Source organism: Acartia tonsa, chromosome 4, assembly GCF_053477335.1.
Source record: "Acartia tonsa isolate MP-2025a chromosome 4, ASM5347733v1, whole genome shotgun sequence".
NCBI classification, from domain to species: Eukaryota; Metazoa; Arthropoda; class Copepoda; order Calanoida; family Acartiidae; genus Acartia; species Acartia tonsa.
In genome coordinates this window covers 51,707,562-51,732,012 of record NC_137263.1, presented here as the reverse complement: position 1 = coordinate 51,732,012, position 24,451 = coordinate 51,707,562, and the positions used below count along the sequence as shown (strand labels likewise).

The 24,451-nt window shown below is 33.2% G+C and overlaps 2 protein-coding genes across 5 annotated transcripts in view; one reads left to right on the top strand and one right to left on the bottom strand.

The window, feature by feature from the left end:
• Positions 1-1,434: 1,434 nt before the first annotated feature.
• On the top strand, positions 1,435-20,065 carry LOC145317676 (luciferin 4-monooxygenase-like). The gene is made up of 25 exons (XM_080158840.1): positions 1,435-1,507; positions 2,143-2,245; positions 2,964-3,095; positions 3,636-3,701; positions 4,488-4,754; positions 5,253-5,324; positions 5,712-5,870; positions 6,274-6,322; positions 6,919-7,002; positions 7,308-7,382; positions 7,860-7,971; positions 8,690-8,765; positions 10,130-10,240; positions 11,226-11,366; positions 11,876-11,989; positions 12,684-12,723; positions 12,914-12,969; positions 13,488-13,537; positions 13,924-14,012; positions 14,469-14,667; positions 15,082-15,152; positions 15,972-16,038; positions 16,322-16,403; positions 18,792-18,886; positions 19,213-20,065. Exons 2-25 carry the CDS (start codon positions 2,144-2,146, stop codon positions 19,331-19,333), a joined length of 2,430 nt encoding a protein of 809 aa, XP_080014966.1. The 5' UTR covers positions 1,435-1,507; position 2,143; the 3' UTR covers positions 19,334-20,065.
• A 2,069-nt stretch (positions 20,066-22,134) lies between these two features.
• Positions 22,135-24,451, bottom strand: part of LOC145317675 (integrin alpha-V-like) — a 68,709-nt gene continuing 66,392 nt past the window's right edge. For all 4 annotated transcript variants that reach the window (XM_080158839.1, XM_080158835.1, XM_080158838.1 and 1 more), the window contains 4 exons: positions 24,196-24,288; positions 23,779-23,907; positions 23,172-23,236; positions 22,135-22,386 (listed from right to left, as the gene is read on the bottom strand). In XM_080158839.1, coding sequence (XP_080014965.1) covers positions 22,377-22,386; positions 23,172-23,236; positions 23,779-23,907; positions 24,196-24,288 — 297 coding nt within the window. In that variant the 3' untranslated portion in view covers positions 22,135-22,376. The remainder of the gene's footprint in view (positions 22,387-23,171; positions 23,237-23,778; positions 23,908-24,195; positions 24,289-24,451) is intronic.

Below are 24,451 nucleotides of genomic sequence, written 5' to 3'. Positions count from 1 at the left end.
AAATGAAAAAAATTTTCTTATTTTTAAAAAATTGCCTAAAATGCTTTGGATAATTTTTCTTTGCAAACACATTTACATAACTGTGTTTGGGTAAAATAAAATCTTTTCCTAAATCTGCTATAATTAGATCTGCTGCCCTTTTAATAAAATATTTGAGAAAAGTACACATTTTACACAGTAGGTAGATTTCACTTTAAGATGGCACTGAGGTGGGGGTTTCCACACTCCTTTTTTTTTGGGGGTGGGGGGGTGAGGATGTCCTACTTCCCAAGAAAATAGCTTAAAACATCACAGTACCTGTAGGCATATTTCCTAAATAGTAGAGTCTGAACGATCTTGAGCTACAGACAGAACGACAGACATCGTTCTACTAAAATCCTTATCCTTATACTAAAGTAACAGGATGTTTGTCTGTGTATCTGTGTGTTTGTACCGAAGGATCTCGCTAACCGCTGAACCGATTGTGTTCTCCTTAACAGGGTAGATTCTCATATGTCCCGGGAAGGTTTTTAACTATTTTGGGGGAGGGTACCACCACCCTCCCAAGAGAAATCACAATAAAATCGAAAAAAATGAAATATTTCCGCCGCATAGTGTCGCTGGCGTAGTCTCGTTAGCGTAGTAGCGCTGCGTAGACACAAGAATTTAACAGTTGATAACATAGACAAGTTATTTCTCAAAACATTTAATTGCCACTAGAGGCCTCTAGGGGCGTAGCCGCTAGTATTTAATAAAGTAATATGATCTTTGTATATCTGTCTGTCTGAACTGATCGGGTTCTCCTTTATAGGGTAGCTTCATGTTGGCCCTAGTAAGGTTATTATCTATTTTGGGGGAGGGTAATAAGAATTAAAAATGGAGGGGGGTTGACCTCCCTCCCCCTAAAAAATCCCCACCACTCCCAAATAGAATTTGCCTGTAAAAATTTCACTTCCGATTCAAATCTACTGTTATCATATACAGTTATGAAAAGTAAACTTATTCAATTCAGGATTCCAAGGCAGGGAGAAATTGGACATTGGGCTCTTTATTAAACTGGTACCCTAAGTTTTCTAATAACATTTTCTTATTCGCTGGCTTAACAACTTTGGAGACTTTTATTGAATTTTAAATTAATTGGTTCAATTGGAGGGGACATTTGTTTTTTTTGTTGGCTCAACAACCTTGGGGACTTTTATTGAATTTTGATTGGTTGGTTCGTTTAGTTGAGTATCATAACCACTAATTGTAATCTACAGAACAGATAATTTCGTGAATCATCATTGGGAATGTCGGCTAATGTCTTATCCCTTTAGATCCCTGTTTCCATAACTCCTACTACATAACTCCTTTCCCTAAAGCTTTTTGCCCAAAAAAAGGGGATCTTTTTTCTCCCATTTTGATGTAACCTATATGTAATATATTATCCTGTGAAGAGGCCCTGAGTTGCTTGTTAGTATGTACCCGACCCTAGTTGGGTATGGAGACTAGACACACAGCTCCATCACAAACTTGACTAACATTTAGGGTATTTATAATTTCTTATATTTCCATTATAATTCTAACAATATTTTGGACTCTATAATACAAATTACATTTTAAAAAGCGAAGCATTCCTACAATTATGGTCCGTCCGTCGTTAACGGTTAGCTCTTTTCGTTAATTTAGACCTGTTAGAGTTGTCCTATCGATTTCAAACTTTGCATGTTGATTTCTTTAACAGTTAGGTAAGATTTAGGAAGCGTAGCAACGCTTTACTCGTTGCCAGAAAGTTCGTTATTCCATTACAAGCATGTAGATTTTTGCTTTTTTAACAACTATTTATATGATATAATTATCCTATTCATATGATTTTTGGAATACTGAATCCTAAGACAATATAGTACAATGTTATACGCGAAGTTTCCCTATAATCAAGTCCTAAAAATGTAAGTATGTCCTTAAACATTATCCTGTATTTAAGCAGTTTTGCAACAAATTTACTTACAATTGTATTAGACTTTGTACATTTACTACATTTACATTCTGATTTTTATTTTTTTATTCGTTGAAAATTGTCTGTAATACGATGCTATACATAATTATGTGGTATGGCTAAGAATCGGTTCCAATTAAGCGGATATCAATCTGTTTCGAAGCCAATGGAAATTAAAATACTAACAGGATGCGGAATCTTTATCAGCGAGATGCGGGTGGCAGCTCCGCGGACCAAAAGCGCGGCGGAAACCCAAATCTTATAGTACACCCTCTACATGCAAAATATAAGGTAGGAAATTTTTTTAACTAAATTTTTTTTATACCATTATACAGCTTTGTTTGGTTTAGTTACTTATCCTAAAGTAGTAACCTGTTTTTGTCTGTAGCGTAGGATCTCACTAGCCGATGTAGTTCTTCTTTATAGTAAAGCTTTTTTTATAGGTTAAAGGAAGAATTTACCTATTTTGAGGAAGCGTATCTCCACCCTCCCTATAAAAGTTTACCCACCCTCCCCCCAAAAAAATTATAATGAAAATAGACAAGGGGTCAACTTATCGTCACCCTCCAACCTTTAGTGCCTCTACAGGACTCTAGGGGCGTAATTGGAAAATTATGCTAAGCAAAATTGTTTATATGCCTAAGTAATAGGACGTAAGTGTTTCTGTTTGTATAAAATTTGTGGATCTTGCCCTTTTTTATAAAAATAATTAGTTTTGCTTAATTACGAATTAAGTAACAACAAAAGTCCTATTTTATTGTGATGAAGCAATCAAGTTAAACTGAGGAAAATATTTCAAATTCTTCTCTATATTTACTTTCAAGTTGAATTTTCCAACCTTCCTCACACTTTTACAACATAGCTACTAAAGCACAAACAGCACAAAGACGGTATTTATATTTCCAGAAACTAGAACTCATAGAATTTCTAACAATTAACAGAAGCCGCGCAATTAGTGTGTTAAAAAAAGGGTGAATTTCTCTTTTAAACACCCTTTAATTACTTTTAGGGAATAATATCTACAGCAGGCTATTGCAAGTTCAGTGCTTGGAAAAGAGAACTGGAACTGCCCAGGACAACATTCTCCACCTTCATCATGAACAGCCTAAACAGCCAAGACAAGAACAAAATCTGGCTCAAGGTTAGGGCTCATTTTCCAGTATGGCTTGAAACCGATTAATATCCAGAGGATACTGAAAAATCTTGTATCATATCGTATCGTCCGCTTGTAAGTCCATCCGTATAAGTAAGTTAACAAAAAACTCTAACTTTGCTACAGTAGGGCTATAACAATTGTTCTTACAGATTTTAAATCATTATCCTAAGCCTAATCAATCAAAGACACTAGCTTTGTATGTCTTTCCAAGAAAGGACAGTAGTCTTTTTTTCAGAATCTAAAGACAATGACCGATAAATTGATGTACATCCCCAATGACGAAACACAAAATTAACCCTTCTTTAGATCTCAATTAATGGTAAAAACGTTTAAACAATCATCTTAATGAACCAACCAATCAAAATTCAAGAAAAGTCCCTAAAGTTGTTAAGCCAACTAATAAGAAAACATTATTATAAAACTTTGGGGACCAGTGTAATAAGTAATGTCCCCATCCTCCCTGCTTTTTTAGTTCAAAAAGGCATCTGTTTTTCATAACAACCAATCTTGTTTGTTTTATTGCAGGACATATCAACTGGTCGGACTGAAACATTTAAGGATGCCGTGCAAAATGTAGACAAACTTAAAAAGGTAACTTCTAGTTATAACTATAACCAAATTTTAGCGAAGCTTTTCTATAATTAGGGTCGGTCCATCCGTATGTAACTGTAACTCGTTCTTTAGATTTTAAAGATTGGCATGGTGATTCCTGTATTAGTTTGGTAAGATTTAGAAAGTGTAGCAACTATATAATCGTTACCAGAATGTTTGAACTTCTATTTAAAACATGTTAAACTTTTAATTTTTTTAGAACAATTTTTTAAGAGATTAAATACTGATTCCTAGGATAACAAAGTACAAAATCATAAGCAAAGTATCTCTATAATCAAGTCCTAAAATGTAATTATGTCCTTAAGCAGTATTCTGTATATAATCAGTTTTGCAACAAATCTACTTAAAATTTTGTTTAGATATATACATTTATTCTGCTTAATCAGCTCTGACATTCTACAATAGTTAATGTTCGTTTGTCCTACCGTTTCAGAGCCTCGCTTTTATAGATCATGTCATTTTTGTCTTTGTAATACTTTATTCTTTATGTATGTTAAGCGTTTGATTGTTGCAGTAAACAATAAATAACTTCTATCAACGTTTAATATAAATTTTTTTGGTCTCTTTGGTATTCAAAATTTGTTTCATTATGACGCAGCTTGTAGTGCCTATAAAAAAAATACTTCATACAATACAAATGACCAATGATAGGCCAGTATAGATTTTAAATGACCAACGGTAAAATGAATACTGGCCTATCATTGGCCATTTGTATTGTATGATGTCATATTTTACGGACACTATAAGCTGATTCTTTTATCATAGGGGCTTGCAAAGTTGGGCGTTGGAGTGTCGACAGTTGTGTGTATGTGTGCCACCAACTACATTGAATATTGTCTTATCTGCCTGGCTGTCTGGGAGCTGGGGGCTGCCATCATGCCGGTCAACTGTCTCATCCATCCCAACAAGTTGAGCCGGCAGCTGCGGAGCACCAGCTGCAAGGTGTTGGTATGTGATGAGTTCAACCTGGAGGAGGCACTGGAGGTGAAGACAAAAGTTGAGTGTGTGGAAACAGTTATTCTTATGGCTCAGGTATATTCTAAGTTAGAAGAGGTAGTAGTATGCAGGGAGGGAGGGGTGACAAAGGGCTGTTTATTACAGTAGTCCCTAAAGTTGTATAATAATGTTTTCTTATTCGTTGGCTTAACAACTTTGGGGACTTTTATTGAATTTTGATTTGTTGGTTCATTAAGTTGAGTGTTCAAACGGTTTAACCACTTATTGTATTATCATTGGAGATGTACATCAATTTATCAGTAATTGTCTTACCCTTTAGATTCCTGGGTAGTATGTATATCTGTGTGTGGACTGTGGATTTTAATATTGTTTGTACAAAACGTGTGCAAAAACTACTTAATTACTTAAACTTTAAATGCTTTTTTGAAATGATCAGTAATCTCTTTATCATTTCAAAAAGGCATAAGTTTTCATGAAAACTAATCCTGTTATAACTTGTTAAGTAATTATTTAAATAATAAACAAACAATATATTTTTACGGCTTAGTAGTAACACATTTCATACAATTTTAGGACCCGCATGCTGAATCTGATCATGGCCCAGGAGTAGTCACCATTAAGGAACTAGTGGAATGTGTTCACCAGGTAGGAACTAATCAAGTAGCTAGGCTGGTCAACCATCAAGACATGTATGTAAGGAACTAGAGGAATGTGTTCACCAGGTAGGAACTAATCAAGTAGCTAGGCTGGTCAACCATCAAGACAGGTATGTAAGGAACTAGAAGAATGTGTTCACCAGGTAGGAACTAATCAAGTAGCTAGGCAGGTCAACCATCAAGACAGGTATGTAAGGAACTAGAGGAATGTGTTCACCAGGTAGGAACTAATCAAGTAGCTAGGCTAGTCAACCATCAAGACAGGTATGTAAGGAACTAGAGGAATATGTTTACCAGGTAGGAACTAAACAAGTAGCTAGGCTGGTCAACTATCAAGACCATAATATCATACTAAAACTTCTTTTACTTTACTTAGACAACTGGGCATGTGCGACACGGGGGCTGGGACACCCAACCCATCTATCTTGTGTGGACTGGACAGGATGATGACCAGGCAGTTGTGCAGCACACCAGTAAGAGTCTGATTGCACAGATGTTTAGTCCGGGTGGTACCTCCAATCATTGGTTTGATCAGGTGAGAGCCAGGGATCTAAAGGGATAAGACAATTACTGATAAATATTGATGTACTTCCTTAATGATGTTGCACAAATTTACCCCTTCTGTAGATCACAATTAGTGGATTTTTTGGACTCTCAACAAAATGAAATCAAAATTCAATTAAAGTCCCCAAAGTTGTTAAACCAACAAATAAGAAAAGGTTAATACAAGACTTTGGGGACTAGAGTAATAAACAGCCCAATATCCGTCCGTCTCTGTCTATATTCAGGGACTGAGCGATAATTTTAAGCAATTGTTTCATAGCATATGACAGACAGGCGGACATTGATAAATTAAAAAGTAGTTACTTTCCTATAAATTATTTATGTTTTGCTGAAATTAATATTCTATCACAAACTCGCAAAATAATAATTTTTAGAATCAGAGTTCTGTTATCTTGAGTGGTTGCTGGTTTTTTCACACAATAGGTAAGACAAAAGTTTTTAAGATGGCGACTTCGAAACTTAGTCTATAAACTGTTGCATGTAAAATCCCTAATATTTTTGCATTCAGCAAAAGTTTTCCTTTAAAAATGTAAATAAATCTAAATTATAAACCTATTATAAAGCGCTGGAAAGTGTAATGTGTTCCTTGGGTTCCTTGAGGGACGTTTAAAAAATGTTGGTGCTTTACAACTTTAAAGTTAAAATCATCTGTAATTGAAAACACTCAGTACAATTACATATTGCACAAATAAGTAAAGTCTCAGAAGCTTTTTATAGTGCGTACAAATAATTACGTCATACTGGCCTACCATTGGTCAATTAAAATGTATTCTGGTATGCTATTGTTAATCTAGTTTGTGTATAGTCATTTTTTTATAGACAATATAAAGATCTTCGGCATCGAACATAAGTTTACCCTTAAAGATGTGAATAAGGCATTGTTACAAAAGACCTACTCTACAAAAGACCTACACCTACAAAACACCTACCCCCAACGAATAATAAAACGTTATTATAAAACTTTAGGGACCAGTGTAATAGACAGCCAAATGTCCCCTGCATTCTATCCATATGTTTAGGACTGTACAGTTTTGCTTTATCAGCTGTTCATGGAACCAGTTTGTACGTCCTTTCAGAATACAGTGATGAAAATCTTCTACAAGGTTGTTTTTAAATTTTCATTACTAAGCACTAATTATAAAACTTCATTTATTTAGTAGCCGAAAAGAAATGCTATAAAACAATAAAACTATCAAAGGCTTTTTAGATGTCAAACTGTATGTATATCATTCTTTTTTCAAGCAAAAAAAAATAAATGGCTTAACTTACCATATAGACTTTTTAAAATTTCTATATGTTATAATACAAACTTTTCTGTTTTAAGATTGTGCTTACAGTGGATTTAAACAACTTGATTTTGACATTTGTTTTGAAATTAAATTAATATTTTCATCATTTTTTATTTCAGGATTATCTGATCCAAGTATCACCTCTGTAATTTTATATCCCTGGCAAATGAGAATGCTAACACAGTCTTCTACAGGTATTATATTGAAAAATGACCAATGATAGGCTAGTATACATTTTACTATTGGTAATTTACAAAGTATACTGGCCTATTATTGGTCCTTTGTATTGTATGACGTCATTCTTTATGAGGCACTTTAAGCTGCTTCCTTATTTTTGAAACAAATTATAAATAAGAAAAGGAGGTATTCGTTTCCTAAGCCTAACTTTTGCGATGGGGATTTTACCCTCCGGGCCCTATACCTTCAATGCCCTAACCCTTTAGGGCTACCTATTATCAGATTTAACCTAACCTAAAGTAACAAATATAAAAATCAAAGAGGGGGGGCCGGGGGGGGGGGGGTAGGGGTTGATCTCTTGTCAATTAATTAGAATATGTTTTAATGAACTAATAACAATGTTTTAACTAATAAAATTTTAATTAAGGAAAACCTGCGACGCACATTTTGATAATTTATTTAGGAATACTTTTTAACTGCAATTATTTGTATAGTTGAAAAGTATGATTTGAGCCATCTGCGCTTGATTATGACAGGTGGATCTTTACTTGGTCCTCAAGTTAGGCAGGATATTCTCGACAAGAATCCAAATATAAGATATATCAGGTAATAATCATGGATCTAAAGGGATAAGACAATGGCCGATAAATTAATGTACATCCCCAATGATAATACATATAGTCACCCCTTCTGTAGATTAAAATTAGTGATTGAAACTTAATTAATCAACCAATCAAACTTTCCTAAAGTCCACAAGCCAAAGAATAAAAAAACTCGATCAAAAATCTTTTGGGACTAGCGTAGTATACAACCCATTGTCCCCTTCCTTCTGACTCAGAATTGAGTGGATAGGTCATTAGAAATGAATTTGCTTGGGAGGGGAAATTAATTTGTTTTTAAGTATAGGTTACTTAATAGGCAAGGCAATTTTTAGCTAGTTTTTATTTTATTTACATTTCTTATCCTATGTCTCGTATAAAAAACATGGTATTCAAATTAGAGGTTTGAATCATGATTTTGTTACACAAGAAAATCTTTTAGAAACTGAATAAAAAACAAATGTGTATTCCTTAAAATTGCCTGTCGATCACTGACATACCCCCCCCCCCCCCTCCTTTTTTTAGATAAATTGAAATAGGAAGTTTTTTGTTTGTGTGTTTATTTCTTTAGGACAGGTTAGGTTAGGTTATATTTGGTAATAGATAACCCCGAAGGGCATAGGAATGAAACCTACCCCTTCAATTTATTTTAAAAATAAGAGAGCGGGGGAGTTTTTTAGGCTTAACAGGCACTTTGAAGGAAAGCACCATTCAAATTTTTTTAGAGAAGCCTACGGAACTAAAGAAACTGGATTTCTAACACTCAACTATCCCAAAGATAGAACAAAACAAATGATCAAGGTATTTTATAAACAAGGATATTAATAATCTATAATACAAAGTAGAACGATGTTTGATTGTCTGTCTCTCTGTCTGTCTGTTTGTTTGTTTGTACCGAAGGATCTCGCTAACCGCTGGGTTCTCCTTCACAGGGTAGCTTCTCATAGGTCCAGTGAATGTTTATAACTGTTTTTGGGGAGGGTACCTCAACCCTCCCAAGAGAATCGTCCCTAGAAAAAATTACTCTCCCCCCCAAAATAAATAATTTGAAAGACTAAAACATAAAATTTTTTTTTACTTAAAAAGAAAATCAAAATTAAAAAAATATGTTTTGGGATTCAACTCCCCCCTCCTCAAGTGCACCTAGAGGCCTAAAGGGGGCGAATCCGCTAGTAACATCAAAAGGTATATTCTATAATATCTCAAATATTAGATTCTAAGGGAAATAAACACCCCCAATCCTCTGCTAACAAAAAATATTCCCCCAAAACTAAAAAAAATCCTAATCCATCTAATATTGTTAATTTTTTTGTTGTACATTTTGATTTATTAGCATAAGAATTTACCTCATATTTTCACATACACATATTATAGATGCATACATTTTGATATACATAACATAAATATTTATTTTTCAAAGGTAAACAAGGATCATAAATTTTGAAATTAGAAAAAAAGGCTTTCATTCTTTGAAATATTGTTTGAATCATAACTAATCATCATTGAATCAGTAAATATAATGGTTCATAACCAAAGCCTTGGTATTTTTTCACAATAAAATGCATTTTATTTCAACAAAAATCCTTATTTATAATTTTTTTATAACTATAAAAATAATAAAGCCAATAAAGATTTATTGATTTGAAATATCCTTCCCTTGTCCAAATTATATTTGACTTAAATAAAAAATTATTATGGAAAAAGTAGCTTAAAATGTTGCAGTCTTGATAAAGTTTTCATCTTTCATATTAGATACACAATATGGGAGAGAACATAAACAAACTATTAACACACAATAAGCAGCAACTATGAAAATGTATATGAATTTTGTACAAAAACATAATCGAATTTGTAAGAAATGTTATTTCTAGGCTGCAATATGAAAGGAGGTATTAATTTATTCCTAAGATCTAATAGAATATACATACATAAGTAATACATATTAAAGACCTACATAAATGAACTACTTTAGTATATAGAATAATTTGAAAATGATATTATTGTGATGTGTTACAACTTTTCTAATCATGAATCAGCCTAAAACCAATCTAGGATCTATGTGAAGCTTTCCTAAAAAGGAGAAAAATGCATCAGTCAAGTAGTTATTGAGAACTTAAGCTACAGACAAAAATCCTTACTGCTTGATGCAGTTTTAAATTATCCAGGTTGACGTTGCAGATGATCATTTGATGCCAGTGGGGCTGCCAAACATGTGGTCAGTTTTCAAGATTATTGACAGAGTGTCAGGACAACCAGTCACCGGGTCAGATCTTCAGGTAAATGTCTGGCGGTGTCAAGCTCCTGCCTGCATGACAAACATAAACATCTTTTACGATTACTAGAAAGTTTTAGTGTTTCCCATAAAGATTAGGTTTTCAATTTTATTTCAATGTTTTTATTTTTTTTCTTCAATGTTTTAATAGTTATTTCTCGCATCGTATTATAAACGGCTTTCCGCGGATATAGAATGTACAATTATGAGATTAAAACTAGTTTTTTTAGCCCCGAGGTGACGAAGTCACCGGCTAAAAAAACTAGTTTTAATCTTATGATTGTACATTTCTATATTCGTAGAAAGCTGGATATAATACGATGCTAGACATAGTTTTTTCGTATGGATGAGAACCGGTTCCTATCCACCGGATTCGAATGAATACGAGAAAATGTTTTAAATTTTTTTCTTCAATGTTTTTAAATGTTTTTCAATTCCCTTTTCAATTAATGCTTTCAAAAACATTAAGAAAAAATCTTTTAACTTTACAAAAATAAAAAAATTCTGACATTCGCTTATTATAGGTTATATCCTTTAATTTCCAAGATTTAAGACCCAGGGAGGGAGGGGGCATTGGGCTGTTTATAACACTAGTCCCCAAAGTCTTATAATAACGTCTTATTATTGGCTGGCTTAACAACCTAAGGGAATTTTATTTAAGTTTAATTGGTTGGTTCATGAAGTTGAGTGTCTAAAAGTTTCAACCACTAATTGTTATCTGCATAAGGGGTAATTTTGATTATCATCATTGGGGATGTACTTCAATTTATCGGTCATTGCTTGAGTTTTATTAATTGTTCAGAAGCTTTACAAAGTGTCGTCTGCCAAATCAGCCATGTGACGTCATAAGGTGAGGGATTAGAGGAGAACAGATGAAGTAGAGAAGAAAACCCCTGAAAAAAAAGTGATAGATAATCCCTCATTTTTATGACGTCACATGGCTGATTTTTGGGGACATTTTGTAAAGCTTCAATTGTTGTTGCTGCCAGGGGGAGCTGTGTGTGAAGACCTGCCAGCTGATGGTTGGCTACAAGGACAAGGACGAGAGTTTCCTAGATTCAGAGGGATATTTTCACACAGGAGATCTGGGGTATTATGATAAAGACGGAGTAATACACTTTATTGAGAAGGTAATTATAAAAAGCGAAACGTTTCTATAATTAGGGTTTCGATTTAAAACTTTGCATGATGATTCCTATAACAATTAGGTACGATTTAGGAAGCGTAGCAGCTCTATAATCGTTACCAAAAAGGCCGTACGTCCATATAAAAAATGCTGCTTTTTTACTTTTTTGACAACAAATTTTTGCATGTTATGATAATCCTATTAATCAGATTTTTGGTATACTAATTCCTTTTACAACAAGGTACAATGTTATGAGTGAAGCATCTCTTTAATAAAGTCCTAAAAAATGTAAGTATGTCCTTAAACACTATCCTGTATATAATAAGTTTTGCAACAAATTTACTTACAATTTTGGTTAGACTTTGGCCCCTCGGAACTTGCAAAACTGGTGTTAATCTTATAGTTTTTCATTTTAATATTCACGGAAAGCTATCTATAATTTGATTCAATGAATAACAATTATTTTTTTTAATTTACCATCTTTACCTGATAATTTTAACCTATTTGTGCTAGATATCGAACTTGATACACTTTTGGATGTACGAGGTGAGCCCGAGTGTGCTCGAGTCCCGGCTTCTAGCTCATACAAGTGTTATAGACGCCGCGGTTATTGCCATCTCAGACAAGGTAGACTCTTAAGCAAGGCTAGGAAACCGCGCGGCTGGAAGCTCTTTATAATTCCTATGGAAAAAGGGGATAAATTAAAAAATTTTATGCCAAAGTATCCCGAATGACGTCATATTAGAATAGTCCATTATTCTATTATGACGTCATGCAGTCAGAAGTTTTTAAATTTCTCCCCATTTTTATAGGCACTATAAAAAGCTTCGCGCGGCTTTTTTACGACGGAAAAAATTAGTCACTCGGGTGTATCTTCTGCGGTTACGCCTGACTATTAGTTGTTTGTTTAAGCCGCGTGACTGCGGCAAATCCTACTGGGTGGCTTTCGTAACCTGGACGGCTGTGTCTTTTTTTGTTGTTGGGGGGGGGGGGGGGGGAAGGTAGAGAGGGATGCGGCTTTGGAGTTAGCTTCTCTAAACCTCAGCTAAAAGTGTAAATCAAATAAAGACATTCATGCATTCTTGAACACAATTAGGTGCACCTATACTGGTAGATGGTTTAAAAGGGTAGTAGTAGAAAGAGAGGCATACAATTTGTCAAAATAAAGTTTCATTATTAGACAATACTGTAAACAATAGAGGTAGATATTTACAGACAAACTGCCAGACATACGTTATGAGGGATGCTAATCTATAGAGAACTTTCTGTACAATTCAAAGATATTTTGATTTTAACTGATTCAATTTTTCCATTTGTTTAGGTGAATGGTCAAGTACCAAGAGGATTCGTTGTATTAAAGGAAACAATTTATTCTATCAATATATTTTAACACGCAGAGAGAATTGTAATCTATACAAGGGGTAATATTGTGTATTAAAATTGGAGATTTACAATAATTTATCGGCCATTGTCTTATCCCTTTAGATCCCTGAATATTATAAATTAACTTGGGTTTTAAAACCCTGAATAAATTTGAAATAACTTGGCAGGCGGATCATGAAGAAACTGAGGAAAATTTGACCAATTTTCTAGAATCAAGACTTCAGGTTATATATTATGAATATTTTATTTACAACTACCACTCTCCTTTTTTCTCCTCATTGTAATTTAAAACAGGGTTTAGGATAAAACTGCATCTTCGCTTCTAATTTAAACTGTAAACTTTTCGCATTCATTGCACTGTAAATTTTCGATCCCAAATAAGCCTGTAAAATGTTTAATTTTTTATCGAATGGCCCCACAGTGCATTCTAAATTATAATGAGTTTGGGTTATTTTGATAGACGAATAGGTTGTATTGATATTTTTATTAAAAACCCTGAGCCAATGCATACAGAATACGTGGATGGGACAGGGGAATTTTTAGGTTGCTAATATACTCTAATATTGTTCAATATGTTCCTCTATTGTGGGGAGAGGGGATGGGGTAAAGTCATAAGTTAAAGAAACGGGATCATTTTAATATTAGCCAGCTGGGAGAAACATTTTATCAGGGTCTGCGAGAATCTCTCAGAATATCCACGTATTATTCTATGTATATCCATTCCAGAGACTTTAATGTTTAGGACCATGAACGTTTGCGTGGAGGACTGTATTATATACAGCACATTCCAAGGTATGTCTTAGTAACATTTTTACACAGTTCATAGATGGAATGGTTTTTAGTTGTTATAAAATAGTGAGAAAACGACTTCCTTAAAAACACACCTTATTGGGGCAAGCCTGCTAAAATAGAAACAACTGATTGACTTTACAGTATGGCTTCAAAACTGATCGATATCTGCTAGATTAGAATTGGTTCTCAGCCCTGCTGAAAAATTATGAATCGTATCGTATTAGGTATATTTTCCACAGATATTAAAATAAAAATGATGAAATTAATACCAGTTTTATTAGCCGAGCTTCGGCCCATTGGGGTTTAACAAACAAGGTTTTATCTTATATTTTTTCCTTTTAATATCCGCGGAAAGCTGTCTATAATATGATGCTATTATTGCTTAGAGATGAGAATTGGCGGGTTGAACGAAGTGTTCTGGAGCAGTATATTCCTCAAGTTGAGGTTTCAGATGCTGATGCAAATGAAGCTGTAGGTAAAAAATAAACAAATTTTATTATCAAATATACTTTTAAATCGAAGATTTTCTATAATTAGGGCCGGACCCTTCGGCCGTACGTATGTACTTCCGAAACGCGGTTATCTCTTTTCGTTAGACATGTTAGAATTGTCCTTTCGATTTTAAACTTTGCATGGTGATTCCAATAGCAGTTAGTTACAATTTAGAAAGCGTAGCAACTCCATAATCATTATTAGAAAGTTCGTACATCTTTTTAACATATGTTGCCTTTTAACTTTAAAAAAAAAATTTTTATGTCTTATAATTATCCTTTCGCCTGATTTTTGGAGTACTGATTCTTATTGTAATAAGGTACAATAGGTACGAATGTATGAATGTCCTGAAACAGTATCCTGTATTTAAGCAGTTTTGTAACAAATTTACTTACAACTTACTTTCCAACACTTGAACAAAATGATTTATCTACCCTAGAAAATACTGACGTTGAGGCTAACACCAGTGCGGGAGACGTAGTCAAGAATGATGACAACGATGACGCCATCACAGTTACAGCTGCCATTCCTAGTCCGCGCACCCTGAGAGCTGCAGAGGTGGCCGCGGCTATTATGAATCCGCTGGACAAGTCTTTACAAAATCAGGAACCTCAGGATGTTTTTGGAATGAGATCCAGGTATAGTTATGCTAATTTACTTTGACCGCCAGTCTGTCATTTATAATATATAAAAATACGCCAGTAAAGTTTCGTGTTTTTTTTCTACAAAAAACTATTATTGTTTCCAACTAATGCTCTTTAAATCTCCTTGTCCATATTCTCAGCTATAATTTGCTTGTGCTTTGCAACTTATGGATCTTTTCCCCTTGTTATTAAAAAAATGGATTCCTAGAAGTTCAGAACCATTGGGCATAATGTTAACAGCAAAACAAATTATAATTAAATCTTAAATGTTAGTATGTCCATATTAAGCCTCCTGTATTTAAGTAATTTTGGACCGTATAAGCTTCTAAATATTGTTGAATATTTTGATACGATTTTACTCTAAATCTGTCAATGTTCGTTTGTCCAACTCTTCCTTTTATTGTTTAGGTCAAGACGTGGCTCTCGGGATGATCTGTTGGATTCACCAAGATCCAATGATTACGAGAAATCAAGACAAGGTTAGATCATCATTAAAATTGATTAAAATAACTTTAATTGATCATAGACCCTTTCGTGACAACTAGAGTCACCCATTGGTGCTAGAAATAGGGTAAAAGCTACAATGAAAATACGACGAAACGCCACTTAAGAGGCATTGCCACGAAATAGACTATACCCCTTTATTTTATTCTATTATAGAAGTACAAGCGGCTAAGCCCAGAAAAGCCTCTAGGGTCACTTATGGTGGGGGTAGGTAAAGTCGACCCATCCCCCCTCATTTTCAATTTAAGTTTAAGAAAGTAGAAGAAAGAATTTTTTTTTGGGGGGGGGGTTAATAATTTTTTTCTATCTGAGAATTCTCTTAGGAGATTGGAGGTACTCTCCCCCAAAATATCTATAAAACATCCCTGGACCAAAAAGAAGTTTCATTAAAAGAGAGCAAGTTCAGTTCAATTCAGTGGTTATCGAGATCCTTTGCTACTAACAAAAAGGCTTACTACTTTAAATAAATAATAGTATGGTTAAAATCTCGCTAACCATTGAAAATTAATTAGATTGCATTCTCAGAAAGATAATTTGTATATTTTATATACTTTGGAATTATATACAAATTTTTTCTATGCATTTAAAAAAAAGGCATTCAGTGTCATCTTCCTCCATCAATTTAAAAATGCCCTTTTATCATTTGGATGATCTTTGGGATGGTCCCCTAAAAGTATGTCTGTCTGTCTGTTTGCTAGTTTGTTCTTCTTTACATGAAAGGATAGTATTTTTTTTATTTTAAAAGGCATCAGTTTTTCATTAAAAGTAATCTTGTTATATTTTAAACATTTAAGACCAATCCGAGAATTCGCGACCCGGGGAAGAAATTCAATATTCAGTCAAGGTTCAAGTTTCAACAAGGTAAGAGTTTTGCAACAGCTTATACCAACAACGAAATTAATTCGAAAAAAAAACGAAACCTATACGTGATTTTCAGCTGTCGATGGTGGGCAACACTTAGTAAAATTGACGACATGCCCCCCAAATATCATTTTAGATTTATTTCGCTTGTTGGCTTAGATTGGTGTCACCTCCAATCTCCGTGTGAACTTAAATTCTATCTTTAGACATTTAGTGCTACATACATACATACAAACAATATAAATCACAAAATGTTCGGATTTTTATTGTTTTTGCTTTTCAGTTTTTTGGAAAGAGAACTTCTTGAGCACCCGGGTGTAGAGGACGTGGCTGTCAGAGGTGTGCCTGTTCACAATATCGGCAAGGTAAAGTTGTTAATATTTTAATTTTAGTAGCGCAGCTACTTTATAATTTAGGTAATTACAGGGAGGGAGGGGACATTGGGCTGTTTATTACACTAGTCCCTAAAGTTTTATAATAACATTTTCTTATTTGTTGGCGTTATAACCTTACGGACTTTTATTGAATTTTGATTGGTTGGTTCATTAAGTTTATTGTCCAAACGTTTCAACCACTAATTGTAATCTACAGAAGGGGTATTTTTGTGAATTGTCATTAGGGATGTACAATTGTACATCAATTTATCGGTCATTATCTTATCCCTTTAGATCTCTATGTGAAAGTAATCTATCATTTCTGAAAATTAAAATGGCCAAATCCTATAAAATTTATTAGGCTAACATGGAAATTAAGACTTAGGCAATCCTAAATCCTAAGCTAGCCTTGAAATATTTACAGGATTTTTCCTAATCATAAAAATATTTTTCATTATGGCTTCGAAAACATTAATATCCGTTGGATTAGAGCCGGTTCTAAGATATACTGAAAAATCATGTAGCTTATCGTATTACATCCTGTTTTCTACGAATATAAAAATGTACAATTATAAGATTATAACCAGTTTTGTTAGCCCCTAAATGCCGAAGACACAGGCTACATTTTTACATCCGCGGAAAGCTGTTTATAATATGATGCGATAAATAACTATTATTATTCATTAGTTTATTAGTTATTGTTTAAAAGACACATATCAGCTTTAAATTTTGTATTATTTGTTCAACAAGAATTTAACTCTCCAAGGAGAATTAAATATCGACTTTTGCAGATTAACATTCTGGTTTTGTTGAATCAGCGTTTCAATTTTTTTTTTTACAGAAAACAGATATTTCTCTGTTCCAGGGTATTTAAACGTGTGTGTTTAAATATATACTTTTTGAAGGCAAAGCTTTTCTATAATTAGGGTCGGTCCGTCCGTACGTCCGTCCGTCCGTAACGGATAGCTTTTTTTCGCTAATTTAGGCATGTTAGAAATGTCCTATTGATTTCAAACTTTGCATGGTGATTCCTGTAGTAGTTAGGTACGATTTAGAAAGCGTAGCAACTCTATCATCATTACCATAATGTCCGTACGTCCATTTTAAACATGTTGATTTTTTTACTTTTTTAACAACAATTTTTTATGTGATCTAATAATCCGATTGATCTGATTTTTGGTATACTGATTCCTGGGACAACAAAGTACAATACTATAAGCGAAGCAACCCTATAATCAAGTCCTAAAAATGTAAGTATGTCCATAAACATTATTCTGTATCAAGCAGATTTTCAACAATTTTACTTCAATTTTGCTTCGACATTTATACATTTATATTCTGATTATTCATTTCTGACACTATACAAGTGTTAGTGTCCGTTTGTCCTACCGTTTCAGTGCTTCGCTTTTATGGATTTTGTCATCCTTGTTAAAAAATATTTAAAGACATATATTTCATTCTCAGAAAAATGTTCAAGCTCCTTTGTCTATGAAACATGTTGCATTTCATGGGGGTGTAAAATCCAGGGATCTAAGGTGATAAGATAATAGCCGTTACATTTATGTACATTAAGAGATATAAGTTTTCCAGAATTGTAATGTAGGGAGTAGATTTGAAATCTGCATCAAATTTTAAGGATTTTTTATATAATTCGTTTTTTGTATAATTCTTTATCTAAAAGCGGAAATACAAATTAAGTTAATTAATTTTGGCATCCGTGATTGGTGGATTTAAAAAATCTGCGCTCTGATTGGATGTCGTACATCATTCAACCAATTAGAGCGCAGGTAGTTTAAAATCCACCTATCCTATTGGTCAAAATTAATTAACTTAAAATGTATTTCCGCTTTTAGATAAAGAATTTTACAAAAAACGAATTTTATAAAAAATCCTTAAAATTTGATGCAGATTTCAAATCTACTCCCTACATTAAAATTCCGGAAAACTTATATCTCTTAATGTACATCCTCAATGATATCCCTTCTCTAGAATAGAATTAGCGGTTGAAACATTCAACTGAATGAATCAACCATTCAAAATTAACTAAAGTCCCCAAAGCTTTTAAGCCAACGAATAAAAAACGTTATTATAAAACTTTGGGGACTAGTGTAATAAACAGCCCAAAGTCCCCCCTCTCTCTGTGTTAAGGTACGAACAAAGCATTTTTTGCATTTTTTGTGCGACTGACTTTGTACTAAATTTTGATTATGTTAAATAGTGCCTATAAAAAAATGACGTTATGAAATATTAATGACCCTGATAGTCCAATACACATAATAAATTACCAATGGCTGGCCAGTAAAAATCTTAATTGACCAATGGTAGGTTCGTATGACGTCATTTTATATACCTAGTTACTATAAAAAGCTTCTTTTTCAGCCGCCAAGAGCTTATGTTGTACAAAAAGAAGGATTTCAAATAACAGCGGAGGAATTCATTACTTGGTCTAACTCCAGGCTTTCATGGCATCACAGGTTTTTTTAAACAAGATAATTCCAAATTTAATATTTCATTACCACTTGTTTGAAAACAAATTTTACATGAAATAAGAATATTTTTTAGTTATAAATTAAAAAAAAACAGCAATAAAATCTTATGAAAAATTGTTAATTTTTACTTTATGCATGACTCCTTGGGAGGCTTTAACCCTGTGGGGCCAATATCCCCCACCCCTCATAGAGATAAAAAACATTTTTGTTAGCCCTGATACATGATTTTTCACCATGGCTCAGAACCGGTTCTAATCCACTGGATAATAATCGGTTGCGAAGCCATACTGTAAATATATTTTTTATTTGAGGTTGTATGGAGTAGTCATGTTGACAGATCGTCTGGCCAGAACAGGAGATGGAATCCTGTTGGCAAACCTGGACAGATTAGACAGCAACCTTGTACTCAACCCTGACACTAGTTTACAATAGTCTGGCCAGAACAGGAGATGGAATCCTGCTGGCAAACCTGGACAGATTAGACAACAACCTTGTACTCAACCCTGACACCAGTTTACAATAGTCTGGCAAGAACAGGAGATAATATCCTGCTGGCAAACCTGGACAGATTAGATACCAACCTTGTACTCAAACCTGACACTAGTTTACAATAGTCTGGCCAGAACAGGAGATGGAATCCTGCTGGCAAACCTGGACAGGTTAGACAACAACCTTGTACTAAACCCTGAACCAGTTTACAATAGGAGCATCACTCAATTTTGATTCCTATGGAAGCAGCTTAGAGTGCCTAATAAAAAATGACGTCTTAATATACAAATGACCAATGATAGGTCAGTATACATTTTTATCGACGAAATGTAAAATGCATACTGACCTATCATTGGTCATTTGTATTGAATGACATCTTTTTTTATTAGGCACTATAAGCTGCTTCTCACAGCGAATTAAAAAAATCTACCAATTTAGATTATTAGTTCCCTTGGCCCTTTTTAGAATAAGATATAGATATATTTCTTGTAAAATAATGTAGATTAAGTAATTAAATTGTATATAATGTTATAATGTTTTAGTACATAGTCCTAATATCTATTTAAATATGTTTGCTGCAGGCTTTATTTGTATTAGTACTCGTGTTTTTAATTGTTTATCCGTCATATCAGATATTTATATTTAGATTATAAGATGTTCTTAATAAAGTTATCAATACAATTTTGTTTATTTTTGACATTAACCGGCGCGGTGGGGAAATATGAGACGAGTAAAAGCAGGGCTGTTTATTGTACTAGTCCCCTAAGTTTTATGATAACATTTTCCTATCTGTTGGCTTAACAACTTTGGGGACTTTTATTGGTTGATTCATTTAGTTTAGTGTCCAAAAGTTTTAACTACTGATTGTAATCTACAGAAAGGATAATTTTTGTGTACCATCATGGAGGATTTGTACATCAATTTATCGGCTATTGTCCTATACCTTTAGATCCCTGATGGGAAGTGGAGTTTTATAGAACACAATTTGCGGGTTAATAAAAAAATGCTTAGTTGTTAGATTTTTATTTCTTTAATTGAGATTTTACATTGTTACTTGGTATTTCAACATTTTAATTTTACATATTTTTTTTTTATAGAAAGGATTTGTATGAAATCATCTTATTGGTTGGTTTGATCATTTGAAAGTTATAAACAATACATGGCACTTTTTAAATTGGCAGCTTTTTAATATATTAATATCACAATTTGTTTAAACAGCTACATATAACAAATAATCATGAACAAAATTAAGTTTTAAAATATTTTCTAGTATCTCTTCGAAACCGATTAATATCCGGAGGATTAGAACCGGTTCTCAGCAATACAGTAAATTATGTATAGCATTGCATTATATCCAGTTTTCTAGGAATAAAAAAAAAACTACAATCATAAGATTAAACCCAGTTTTTTAGCCCATCTCGGGACAAATAAACTGGTTTTATTCTTATAATTGTACATTTTTAAATCCGCGGAAATCTGTTTATAATACGATGCAATAAATAACTATTTTTGAATTTATCCTAATATTTTGTTGGGAGTAAAACGGTGAAATATCAAGAAACAGAGGATTTGCTTTGCCAGCTAGCGTTTTCAGTTGAGTAACCTTTTAATAGTTTTTGGGAGATTTTAAAAAAATTACAGGGATTAAGTTTAAGGATAGATCAGTAATAAATAAAATAATGTTGCCCCCAATACAAAAAGTTTAGAATTTTCTCTGAAATACAGTTTTTTTAGAATTGATTGAAGTGCAAGATTAAAAGTGCGATAAAATCCATTCCTGGATAAAATCTAGTATTTTTAAACTGTATAAATACACGATTTAGTACTCTTTGACTTTGGGGGCGAGATTAATTTATCTACAATTAATCACATAATTAGCATTCTTATTAATATTGAATTAGAAAATAATTATTTTTCTAGTAAGGATTCAAAACCGATTAAAATCCAGTGGATTAGAACCGGTTCTCAGACATACGGAAAAATTATGTATAGCATCGAATTACAGACAATTTTCCACGAATATTGAAATAAAAATCATAAAATCAAAACAAGTTTTGTTATACCGGGCCTTCAACCCCTTGGGGCTAACAAAACTGGTTTTAATCTTATATGCTTTCATTTAATATCCACAGAAAGCTGTCAATAATATGATAACTATTTTTACATTACTGTTACTCAGTTTCAGGTGAAAGAAAACGCCAGGCTGGCAAAACAGGTTTTGTCATTAGCAGGAGAGAATGAGAGATCACATCTCAGATGTCAGTGAATTAAATTATTAAAGCAACGAACAAAGATATAAAAAAATTAATTTGAATATTAGTTTGTTTTGTTGTATATCATCAATAAAAAAATCCAATGCCCAAAATAAAAAATTATTCTTATATTTTTTCTTTCTATAATTCTATTATTACTAGATTGCATTGATCTGACAAAAAATATTATTTTAGATGGTTTCTACAGATTGCTTTAAAAAAAGATAAATATGTTTTTTTTTCTTAGAAACTTTAAAAAGAATGGGAAATTACCATCACATAAAAAAAAACACTTATATTGGACTAATTAAACTGTTACTGTTAACAAATTTGATTGCTTCTGAGGTTAATAAAAATTATCAAATTAAATATATAATCTTTTTTTAGTCGCTTAATTTATGCTAGTTAGTTGATTCATGATAACAAAAAAAAACAAAGATAAAAACTAAATTCACTGTCTTGGTAAGCTCAGTTCATTAACATTATACATTGTTTATTATAATATTTTTTATAACTTCTAACATTAATACATCTAGCAGCTGCAGCAGTGGAGTTGCAACTCTTTTTTTATTATTATTAATAATAAAAATAATCAGGTTTATATTTCTTTATTATTATTATTTTCACTGGTTTGGTAGTTTGCTGTGACTGAATGATATTTCTTGTTGAGATAGCACCATCAATTTAAAAATCTTCTCCTCCTTCACGAGTATTTATACCAACTTCTATCTGCCTCAATGATAACTGAAATATTTAACACATTTATTAAAACGTATAAAATTCTTTGATAGTTCCGATAAAAATGACGTCCTACTGGCCTACCATTGGCCAATTAAAATGTGAACTGGCCTGCCATTGGTAATTTAGTCTGTGTATCGGCCTATCATTAGTAATTTGTATTGTAAGACGTCATTTTTTTAATAAGCACTATAAAGATCTTCAATAAATTTGGCAGTTTTCCTTAAAAGCCCTAGTCGAGCTCAGAACCCGCCCCCTATTTCTTATTGAATTAACAATAAGGGGAGGGGGTAGTAATTCAGTTTGTTTTTACTTTAGATATGGTTATGTTAGGTAATATTGTTTAGTGTGTTAGTCATGAAAAAATAATTACCATCCTTACTTCCAATTGATTTAAAAAAAAAAGGTATGGATTTCTGTGCTCGCTAGACACTATTGGGGTAAGCATCGAAAAATTTCGAGAATATTTGTAGATTAAATGTAATAGCATATCCTTCATTTTCAAAAACAGAGTAAGTTCAGTTTTATAAAGAAAGAATGCAAATTAGAAGTTATATTTGATGTACGTACATCCCCAATGATGTAACATACCCCTTCTATAGAATACAATTAGTTGGTCGAAAGGTTTGAACACTTAACTTAATGAACCCACCAATCAAAATTCAATAAAAGTCCCCAAAGTTATTAAGACATTGCAAGAAAACGTTATTATAAAACTTTCGGAACTAGTGTAATAAACAGCCCATTGTCCCCTCCCTCCCAAATTTTCATAGAAAAAAAGATGAACCTACCCATTCCTTAAAGGTTCAGCTTCAGGTCCGGCGTCCATACGCCTATTTCTCTTGAAGAAACCGCACTGAAATAGAAATAGAGTAAGTCTAAACAAAAAAAAATAAGTTTGGCTTTAACCAATCATAAAACGGTAAAAGGGTTAAATTAGGTTAGGTTAATTAGGTAAATAAGAGCCTCCTACAGGGTTGGCGACTCTGTGATAAGGCCTTGCATTTCAAGGGTCAAGATAATGGACGTTAAATTTATGACACACCCAATGATGATAAACAAAATTACACCCTTTCTGAAGATAAAAATTGATAATTATTATAGATTTACAGTCCAATTAACAATGCAACGCATTTATTAAAGTTAAAATTTGTAAGGTGTAACTTTGGTGGTTGGCGAGTTTATTTTTTCAAAGATTTTAATCAGTTTTGTGTTCGGCCCCACGGGGCTAACAAAACTGGTATTAATTTTTTCATTTATATATTCTTGGAAAATTGTCTGTAATTCAATGCCATACATGATTTTTCAGTATGGCTGATAACTGGTTCTAATCCAGAAGATATAAATCAGTTTCTAAGCCATAATGTAAACCATATATTTTGGTGCTGAAATGTTTACCTTATAAAGGCAGTATGTGAGGGCGCCGAGGACAGTAAGACCCAGCAGGATGGCAAGCAACCAGACCCACCAGGGGGTGCCAGCTTCTCCGGGTTCTGTAGGTATCACAGTTGTGGTCACACTTTGGCTCTGGAAAATAAAATCATTAGTAAGAAAATAGTTATGTATCGCATCGTATTATAGAGAGCTTTCCGCAGATATTAAAATTGAAAATTATAATATGATTGGTTGATTTTCAATGACCCAATTTAGAGCCGGCACAAGGACACAGCGGCGTGGAGATACAGTTATTTAACCCTTTCTCCTTTTAGTGTTTTACTCTAATGTCTGTGTATTGGCCTATCATTGGTCATTTGTATTGTGTGACGTATATTGTGTATTTTCTATAGGCACTAAAAAGAGCAATGTGTATTGTACCTGGAATGCCAACATTTCTTCATCAACTGTGAAGGGAAGCTTTGTGACCCTGGTCAATAGTTTGGATGATACCGTCACTTTCTCTGCGTAATTCTACAAATATTTTTTTTTAAAATTAGTTTTTCCTGGGATCTAAAGGGATAAGACAATGGTTGATAAACGTTTGTACATAACCAAACGCAAAATGGCCCATTCTGCAGATTATAATTACTGATTAAAATGTTTGGACACTCAACTTTTTCAATCAACCAATAAA